General features: G+C 38.2%; 1 protein-coding gene across 1 annotated transcript in view; it reads right to left on the reverse strand.

Annotated features, from left to right (window-relative positions):
- Window positions 1-2,592, reverse strand: part of LOC148101169 (uncharacterized) — a 5,725-nt gene extending 3,133 nt beyond the window's left edge. Inside the window, exon 1 of the mRNA XM_087845700.1 lies at window positions 1,333-2,592. Within this exon, the coding sequence (XP_087701826.1) occupies window positions 1,333-2,592 (1,260 nt within the window). The remainder of the gene's footprint in view (window positions 1-1,332) is intronic.
- Between the last annotated feature and the right edge of the window lie 8,025 nt (window positions 2,593-10,617).

A 10,617-nucleotide genomic window follows, 5' to 3' on the forward strand; every position in this document is an offset into this window, starting at 1 on the left:
TAAAAATAATAATAAATGATGATAACATGTATTTATTATGTTGCTCTTTGTTTGATTTCTCTTGTTTTTTTTCTCCATACAGGTGATCCAGGTGTTTGTTTTTCTTTTTGTTCCTTCCCCCCTTTCTCATCATCTCTTCTGCCCTCTGTTTTTCTTTCTCTCCCTCTCTTTCTTTCCTTCTTTCCTTCTCCCTGTCCTATCCCCCAGTCATGTCTGTCCCGTCTGTAACAACCGATAATAAAATAAAATAAATACACAATTATAATAAAGGTCAATCAAATGGACCAACATGGCATCTTTCTTGGCCTTCAAACAACAATTCTGATGGCTAAAGATCCAAATGGGACAGGCAAAAAAATAAATGAATAAATAAATGATGATAACCATGTGCAGCTTCTCTCGTCTTCCATTTTTCCATGATATGTTTCACTCTACATCAGACACGTGTTAAAGTGTGTTGGCTGCATATTAAGTTCAAAATGCTGATGAGCTCTGATCCAGTTGACTGATATACTCTGCTCTACATCCTGCACTGAAATATGAGGATTGTGTGTTTATTAAAATTGAAAATCATCATGGAGTCATTGACAGAAGAGCATCAACGTTCAGCCTGTTAAATTAGATTTAGATATTTTTATTTCAGAAATGATTCCTAACAAAAATGGAGAATATAAAAACACAATCAAAGCAGTAACGTCCATATTATGAAGTGTTTGCTGTATCAGACAATCATGTTTATTCACAACAATGAAAACAATATAGTGCAGATGAACATGGTGCTGTAATGAATCTGCTCTTAAACACAATAACAAAATACATTTTCCAAGAGAGATGATAATGATTCACATCAGAGTGAAGAACGAATACATTTACAACTGGTTTCTAACATTTATTATAGATCGAACTGATCACTGATAGAAACAGAAGAATATTCAAAATGATACTCTGAGAGATACATGAATGAGATATGGATAAACATCAACTCACATAAAACAAAAAAGCACATAATCATTATAACTGAAATAAAATATGAGCAGAAATAAACAAGAATTAAGTCGAAAGATAGAAAAAGGCAAAATGTTTAAAATATATAATCATATAAGAGACTGAACCGTCCAGTCAGGTCACAGATTCATATCTACAATAATATTTTTGTTTGTTTTTGTTTTGATTTCTTCACTTCTATGTATTATTATTATTATTATTATTATTATTATTATTATCATTATTATTATTATTATTATAAGCATATTAAGTGTGTGTCTGAGCTGAAAGCCGCTCTCCTCTCCTGGTTTTCTGTGTCACACAGACCACAACAACACAAAGCATCACCTGCAGACTGCTAAGCAGTATCCACCTGACTCTGTAGAAGGTCGAGTAAACCCCAAAGGGCTCTCTGTAGATCAGAACAAATTTTTCTGCTGACACACACTCATCACGTGACTTATAACCTGTACACACATACTCTCCTGCATCTTCCAGTGAGACATTAGAGATTATCAGGCTGCCATAGGAACAAGTGATTCTATTGTCACTGCAGAACTTAACATCGTACAAAATGTTACCTTCTGTTTGAATCAACTTAATAAAGAACGAAGGACTAGTTTTCCAATCATCAGAGCATCTCATAGTGACTTCATCTCCCTCTGAGAAAACCTTTACTGCAGGTGGACCAAATTTAGGGCACACCCAAAGCCAGTACGCATGTTTTACTTTTTCACCTACACAGCTGTAGGTACCTGAATCATTTAACATTAGTGATGGAAGTACCAGCGAGAAGTTTCGACCAATTTCTTGAGCAGTTTTGTAGGAAATTGCTTCCTTCATCCAAACTGGGGGCTGGTCATGAATGGGGTCCATGAAGGGACACTCCAGCACAGCTGTGTCTCCCTCTGAAGCATAACGTCGCTTTATTTCTTTGGTCAAACGTACAGAGTAAGTGCTCACACACTGCTGTTGGTTCATCAACAGGCAGATGTAAGACGTTTGTTGTTGATTGAAGACATGAAGAAGTGATGTGTTTGTCACCTCCAGGAAACTTTCTTGGACTTTATTCACCTTAAAAATTATTCTGTCTTCGAAACTATTCAGCATTCCTGGTCGCCACTTCCTGTCATGTCTGATCCAACGCACCGTCAGATTCTCACCTGCTCCTTTACATTGTACGTCTACAGTGGCATCAGGACTTGTGATATCTTCTCCCCTCCTTACTGTCTTACACACAGTCAGGCTGATGTTTCTCTCATATGTCACGCTGCCCTGAGTCCAGCACACTTCTTGGTACAGTCCAGAGTCTGAGTGGGTCAGGTTGTTGACAGTAAATGAAGGAGAACCATGAAATGTCTCAGGAGCTGAGAGTCGTCCTGTCAGGTCTTCATGTACTGTGAAGTTTCTGTTCCAGGGGTCAGAGATGTTCCACAGGACCAGAGTATCTTCACCAACACGTCTGGAGGTGATGCAGGAGCTGTTTTGATCTGGGAGCTTGAACTGTAAAGACTCTCCTTCTTCTTTTATGGCGATAAATTCTTCTGCATGAATGTTGCTGATGAGAGTGAACAGCAGGGAGAAGCAGAGCTGTGCGACTGCAGCCATCCTGCTCAGAGGTCTCGTGGTGAGTGTCGTACAAGCACTGACACTGCTCGCTTCATGAGCTTCCTGTTTGTGGTTGGAGGAGGAACGCCACTTCTTTATCACATCATCAAGGAACACTTTGAAGCATTTGGCTCGATATCATGCCGTATATCTGCTTTCACTCTTCACAGGCCAAAGTGTGGACACGGTTTTTTATACTTCGTTGCATGGGTCCAGGGGTATCAAACATGTGGTCTGGAGCACAGAACCGGCCAGTCACAGTGTCCAATCTGAACCATTACAAGTGAGATCATGTCAGCTTTACCACACAGCCATGAATATTATGAAAATGTAAAAGTCCTTTCTAAACTATTTTTTCACAAAAACAACTAAAAAATGTTGTTTCTTATGTGATCCTTCATAAAACATCACATATTTTCCAACATAATTCAGGGTTTGGTTTGGTCTAAGTAAGCAGAGAAGTCCAGGCATCCAGTTTCCATGCAGATGTTTACATGAAGCTCATCATCTGATGATGAAACTTACTTTGTACCCAAGCAGCCCAACCAGAAATTGAAAGTGTACATGCATCAAGGGACGGAGCGCATCCCGTCAATAGGTCCAAAGTGCAATCGAGGCTAATCCCATGATCTTCTTATTTTCTTGTAGACCGAAGTTGAAAATCTGGCAGTATTTATTTTTGTGATTTTTTTTTCACTCTCAGCTGTCCTTCTCCTGTATTTGGGCCTGTTTGTTAATTTATTTCAATCATGTAAACAATATACAGGTACATTTAGCAAAGAAAATCTGAGAAAAAGATACTATACAAAATAAAGTTAATACATTTCAATATTGCTTCTGTTCTGATTCAGTTACATGTCGAAAGGGAGAGGGAAGAAGTACACACTTATTTAATCCCACCCCTTTGCCATAAGTTATCAGTCAATATTTAGTCACTTACTGATATAATCTGTAATAAAAATAGTGAACAGATTTCTGATATAATATATACTATAATATCACATCATGAAGTTTTCTAAATAGTGACATTCACTTAATTTCAACATTTTCCCTTTTCTTTATAGCTCAAGAAGATCATATCTTTATAACTCTTTTTGAACTGTTTTATGTTTGGATATTGCTTCAATTTCATATTCAAACTGTTCCACAGCTTCACTCCATGCACAGAAACACAAAAGCTTTTTCCTGTTGTACGTACCTTCCCTGTTTTGAAGTTACAAAAACCCCTTAAATTATAACTTACTCTGAATATAATCTGTCAGTTCTTTATTTTTAGCTTTGAATATAATTTGCGCTGTTTGGAATTTCACTAGATCAGCAAATTTCAATATTTCAGACTGCAAAAATAGTGAGTTTGTATGTTCCCTGTAACCTGCATTGTGGATGATTCGAACTGCTTTTTTTTGTTGAAGAGTAAAAAGTGAATGTAATGTGGTTTAATAGTTGTTGCCCCAGACCTCTGCACAAAAGCTTAAGTATGGTGAAACCAGTGAACAGTAGAAAATATGAAGTGATGTCCCGTGTGATACCTGCTTTGCCTTGTTTAGTATTGCAATGCTTCGTGATACTTTGGAATGAATATATCTTACGTGAGCTCTCCAGTTTTTCATCTATTATTACCCCCAGAAATTTATTTTCCCTGACTCTTTCAATATCAACACCATTTAGTTTAATCTTAGCATTGTATTTAAAGTACTATTTCCAAATAACATAATTTTAGTTTTATTCAAATTTAATGATAATTGTTTTTATCAAGCCAGAACTTCACTTTACTTATTTCATTAGTCATATCATCCAATAAATTCTGCAGATCATCACCAGAGCAGCATGTTTGTATCGTCAGCAAAGAGAACCATTTTTAATACCTTGGACACTTTACAGATGTTGTTAATGTTTAAGTTGAAGAATTTTGGGCCCAAAACTGAGCCTTGGGGTACACCACAAGCAATGTCCATACATAAGGAGCAACCACCATTTAATTTCACAAACTGCTTACTTAAATAATTCAGGACCCAATTTAAAACTACCCCTCTGACACCATAACGTTCCAGTTTTCTTATTAATATATTGTGATCTATAGTGTCAAATGCCTTTGTCAAGTCTTTGAATAACCCATCCACATATTGCTTTTTGTCTATGGAATTTGTGATGTATTCTATTGAATTCTGCTTGATCCGTACTCTCAGTGAGTAGTTTATGTTTATCTATACATTTTTCCAGTTGGTTGTTAAACAGTTTTTCAAGAATTTCTGAGAATTGAGGTAGTAAAGAGACCGGCCTGTAGTTTATGAAATGGTGTTTGTTGCCAGATTTGTATAGAGGTATAACTTTTGCTATTTTCATTCTGTCTAGAAATCGACTAGTTTGAAATGATAAATTACAGATGTACGTAAACGGTTTTATAATAGCCTTACTATATCTTTTAACCACTATCATATCAATATCAATTGGGTTCCGGCTTGAGTGAACGCTGGTGCGCCTGGCTGAGCTACTCACCGGTACATTTTCGATTATTTAGATTATTTGGATTCAGATTTGAATGAACAGGGACATTCACACTCAGGACCAGATTGATCTCTGCCAGGGATTGATTTGCAACGCTTGTCCTCAACATCTGCTATTTCAGCTGAATGTGCTCTTACGTCTTCTTCTCAGTGAGCTGCACTAGCTTAGCTGTTTGAGCTATTTTAGCCTACCTGTTCGTCGCTCCGGCTGGCTCGGCTCCTTTTCCTCCACATAATCGAAGATGTGGCCCAAGATGTTTCTGAGCTGGTCGGCACTATTATGGATTCTCCTGACGCTCGTCTAACATCCTATGGCTGGTCTGCTCCGCTATACAGCCGCTGAGCTCCTGCACCTTCGCGAGCAGCTGTCGCTCCCGTCGCCGGCGGAGCTCCACTACCACCCAGACATCACTTTCCAGCCTCGCCGGAGATACATCCATCGCGGGTCCCGCATGATTTTCCATAACTCCAATGGAACTAAATCGTTTTGGTCTGCTACTCGCCGCCATCGCAGGAACCCTGATCGGACTGTCAACCACCAATCTCTAGCCCACCTGCCCAGGGCGCCGACCGCGATTAGCAAAAAAGAAAATACTCCACTCAGTTTCGGTCTTCTAAACATTCGCTCACTGACAAATAAGGGGCCTCTCATCCAAGACCTCCTATCTGACTGTAAGTTTGACTTTTTCTGCTAAACTGAAACCTGGCAACAACCTGATGACTTTTCTCAGCTAAATGAATCTACTCCTCCGGGGTTTGTTTACCTTTCTAAACCTCGCTGCATAGGTCGTGGGGGTGGTCTCGCGATCTTCTTTCGCTAGCATTTGAATGTCCCACCAGTTAATCTTGATACCTTTAGTTCCCGTGAGTGCCTTGCATGTGAGCTGACTGGACCCATTCCCACCATCATACACTGTAAAACCTAATAAGTTCAAAGAACTCAAAAATTGTTGTGTAACAGATTACACAACAATTTTTGAGTGATGTTTTTAAAAGTTTTAAGTTTAACTAAAATAAAAATTATATTTGCAGTTGCCTTAAATTACATCAATGTTAACTCATAAATGTTGATATTCCTCAACTTATAATTAGGGAGTAATAAACTCAAAATGTTCAATATTATTCAACTTAATTAAGGTGTGAAATACACTCAAAATATTTTACATATTGCAACTCATACGATGTGGGAAATAAACTCAAACTTTTTCATATTTTCTAACTTATAATATGGGAAATAACACTTAAAATCTTCAATATTTTTAAAATACTGTGGGAAATACACTTACAAATAATTCTAAACTGTTTGCCCAGTAAATTATAATCAGCTAAAAGTGTTAGAAAACATGAAAGTAACAACACTAACAATTTAACAACTTTTTATTAAACACAATGTGCTTTTAAAAAGGCACAAACAACAGAGCTCACTCATAAAAAAGTGCTTCATAAATAAAACAAGAGAAAAAGACTTCAAGGGTCTCCATCTCAATTCTAAAATTCAATAACATTTTCAGTATTAAGAGCAATTGCAGCTATTAGAACATTGAGGCATTTAACACTTACTGTACCTTGACAGCTGCAGCTCACTTTCTTTTTTAAAAATACATAAAAAACAGTACTGGTTTCCACTGCTGTACTTATAGGGAACAAACATCAAGGCAGTGCATTTATGTATTAGGCAACAGAACATTAAACATGAATAGTGCATGAACTGAACAGTCATTCATCTTAAATGTGAGGTAGAAAAGCCAAATGATTAGGAAAAAAACAAACAAAAAAAGCTTCCTCAATACTCAGCTCAACAAGTAGTCCATTCTGAGTGATTCACTCATTGAACAAATCATTCTTCAGCGTCAGTAGACGCCCTTTCAGTGGTTTGTTGTCCTCAAGGCACATCATAACCTTCTGGATAAATGTGAATGTAAGCTCAAGTTTCTTTGGGTATTGTAGGTCTAGTGCATAGATGTACCCAAAGAGCAGGAGAAATGACTCAGCCAGATTTGTGGGACCATTCACAAGTATTTCATCCTCAACGACAATGCAGATGCTTTCGGGACTGAAGAGGGCCGAATCAGTAGTGTCATCCGTGACAATTGTCAGCAGAGCCACAGGAGTGTCAGTGAAGTCTGGACCATCTGCTGACTGCAAAACAAAAATAATACAAGAATGAGTTCAGCCCCACAAGGACACAAATCATGCTATTGATTAGAGGTGTGAATCTTCATAAGTCGCACGTTTCTTTTAGGATTATAATGTCAACGATTTAATTTGATATGGCGATACATCATGATGCATTACAATAATCTTATTTTGGGTTTGGTTTCAAAACATATGTTTAAATAAATGTTTTCAATAATAAATATATGCCAAGATATTTGTTTTTGTTATTTACCATGTGTGTTGGCTGTGTGAAGTTACACAAAGGACATATAAAACAACCACATGCTCCTTCAGTTGCATCAACTCTATGTGAATCATTATGTGATCTTGACAGATGAGCTTTCATTGCCTCGAATGATGGAAAAGTACAAATGCAACTGTCATAGAGACATGGCAGGGGGGACACTCGTGAATATTGGGTATGCAATACAGTGTAGTGCCAAAATAATTGTCCCCGAGTATTTGAAGTTGCAGAACACAACTTGCATTTCCACTCCATTGGGCCAACTTCACCCCTGCAATTAAAATATTTGCAATTAAAGTCAAAACCATTTCAGCCCTGTTTGCACTTTTGGCTTTTCAAAATGCACTGTTTACATGCATTGTACTTAAAATGCGTGTAAATTTTTAAATTAGGTGGAACATAATTATGCCAACAAGTTCACACAGTAATTTAATTTTGTCTGTTCTGTTGCAAAAAAAATCTAAAAATTTTGAATAATTCAGGGCAAAATTCTCTAGTTTCTTTGTATTTATTTTTTATTTAAATTAGGACACAAATTATAAAACTCACCCACTGACAACTGGTGAAATGTTGACTCTCTGTAGCGCTCTTTGCAGTCTGATATCTGTAAACAATATGTGCACAAAGACGACTTATTAATGTTCAAAAACATTTTTTGCACAGCACACACACGTAGTCAGCTGATCTCATCTGATGCAGATCTGCTCCTTGATCAAGTAACATTTGTCCGGATTTTTGGCACCAGTGACGTCGAATCAGCACCGCAGCTGGATGGCCCGATTTACATACCCAGCACAGCTGATACTCACCACAATAATTTACTAAGATTATATGCACTCCTGTTATTAAGTCCAGTTCAGTCTGTTAATGTTAACCGTTTCAAACTAATGTTAATAGGTGTGTTGCTAAGCTTAATAACTTAAATAACAAACTTGAAATTTACCCGTCCTATTTTCCCCTTTGTTTTTTCTCTGTGCTTTGTGTTTGCGCGTGCGCAGTGTGAGAAACTGCGGTGACACCCTCACGACGGTCGCGAGGATTTCAAACAGGTTTGAAATCCTCATTACAGGTTAGGGAGTATTTGTGATCCGCACAGTCTGCATCAATGATTCTTTCTTAGCCTGGGAGCAGAACGCGGCTCTTTATTTTCATTTCATTTCAATTTATCTAGCAAAGATCGATAGGGTCTGGCTTAAAGGTGTCAAGGAGGCGCCTCAGTCTGGCTGGTTGAGCCTTGTCGAATTAGCGCGAAGAATTTAGCTGAACTTCGTTCGTAGCACCGAGTTCGACCAGTGTGTAATGTTAGGCTGAATCAGGCGATGCATTTTTCCGCAAGCCTTGACTTGTAGAGCTCGCTTAGTGGAATACCCCTCTAAACTGTTAAAAGGATTTCGAGATTATCTCACAACCACACATTTGAGACTACGAAAAAATACAGACATGTGCCTAATTACCATCATGCTAACACACTCATGTTGTTTATTATTGTTCGCTTCATGCTAGCACACACACATAGCTCAACAGCGTAAACTACTGACTGTGTAACAGGGACACTTATTGAAATAAGTATACTCACAATACGCACGTGCATTACCGGCGGATACGACAACCGGTAGAAACGGACAGTAGAAAGTTTTAGTAGAAAGTTCAAACGCATGGAGCTAGAACTGCCACCGTCAACTTCCCGGGCAAGAATACAATGCATTATGGGAAATGTTGCCCCCCACGGAAAACCGCCAAAACGTTACACCGTACTAATTTGAAATAACATTACGTATTTGTCACATTCGAAAACTTCTAAAATTACAATTACTTGGATTCAAATTTATTTATAACAAACATTCACTGTGCACAAAGTACGACTATATTTCCAGTAAAAAATAAAAAAGAATGTTTATCGAAATTAAATTTAAACAAAACAAAAACACGTTAGACTTACCAAATTTAGGGCAGTTGATGAAAAAAAAATAAGGTGGTGGTCGTGGTGGGTTGAAGTTGCGGACTCTTAATCCACACGGGCTGGCCAAATCTTCCCCGCATCAAGGTAAATTCAAGATGGCTGACTCAGCTTTCCTGAGGGAGCGACAAGACTCCACCCACCAGAACGTCACTAATATATGCTTCTTAAACTTTTTGAGCGTTCCAAACAAATTAGCTAAAAAATATTGAGCCCTATTCAATTAAAGTTGCATAAAAGCCAACAGAGCTCAATACTTTATAGTTTGCTCAACTACAAAACAACATTTGAGTGTTATGAGCTTATTAGTTATGAGCTAGAACAACTGTTAGGGATTACAGTGTAGCTACTGTATACCGCCCCCCTAAACCTAACCCTGTCTTCCTCAGTGACTTTGCTAATCTACTAACCCATCTTTCATCTCTCTCCCCAAATGTGATCTTGGTGGGAAATTTCAACATTCATATGGATAATAATGACCGTCTGCTCACCAGAGATTTTTCCTCTTGTCTCGAAGGCTCTGAATTTAAACAATTTATCGACTTTGCCATTCACTCTAAAGGACACACCCTGGACTTGGTCTGCTGTTCTGGTCTTTCTCCCTCGAATCTTTCTGCTGCTGAAATCCCCATAACTGACCACTTCCTCCTTTAATTTAACCTCACTCTCTGCTGCTCTTCTACCAAGCCAACCCGTCTCATCTCGTTCCGCAACATCAACAACATTGATATGGACATTCTCACTACCAGTTTGGACAATGTTCAGATTCCGGACTTCTATTCTACTCCTGATGATTTCTTGTTGTATTATAATAATTGTCTACGCATTGTCCTTGATTCTCTGGCTCCTATAAAAACCCACTCTGTTTCCTTTGCTCACTCTGCTGCCTAGTTTACCTCTGACCTCCGAGCATTGAAGGCCAAAGCTCGGCAGCTAGAGCGTAAATATTAGAAATCTTGTCTAGTCTTGTTACCTCCTGTATTGACTACTGCAATTCTCTTTTGCATGGTCTCCCCCAAAAATTCCTCCATAAGCTTCAACTGGTTCAGAACTCTGCTGCTCGCATTATCACCAGAACCCCTCCTACCAGCACATCACCCTGTTCTTCAGGAACTTCACTGGCTCTCTGTGAAATTCCAGATAATATTCAAACTTCTTCTGCT

Source organism: Neolamprologus brichardi, chromosome 9 (genome assembly GCF_056152115.1).
Source record: "Neolamprologus brichardi isolate AB-2024 chromosome 9, ASM5615211v1, whole genome shotgun sequence".
Taxonomy (NCBI): Eukaryota; Metazoa; Chordata; class Actinopteri; order Cichliformes; family Cichlidae; genus Neolamprologus; species Neolamprologus brichardi.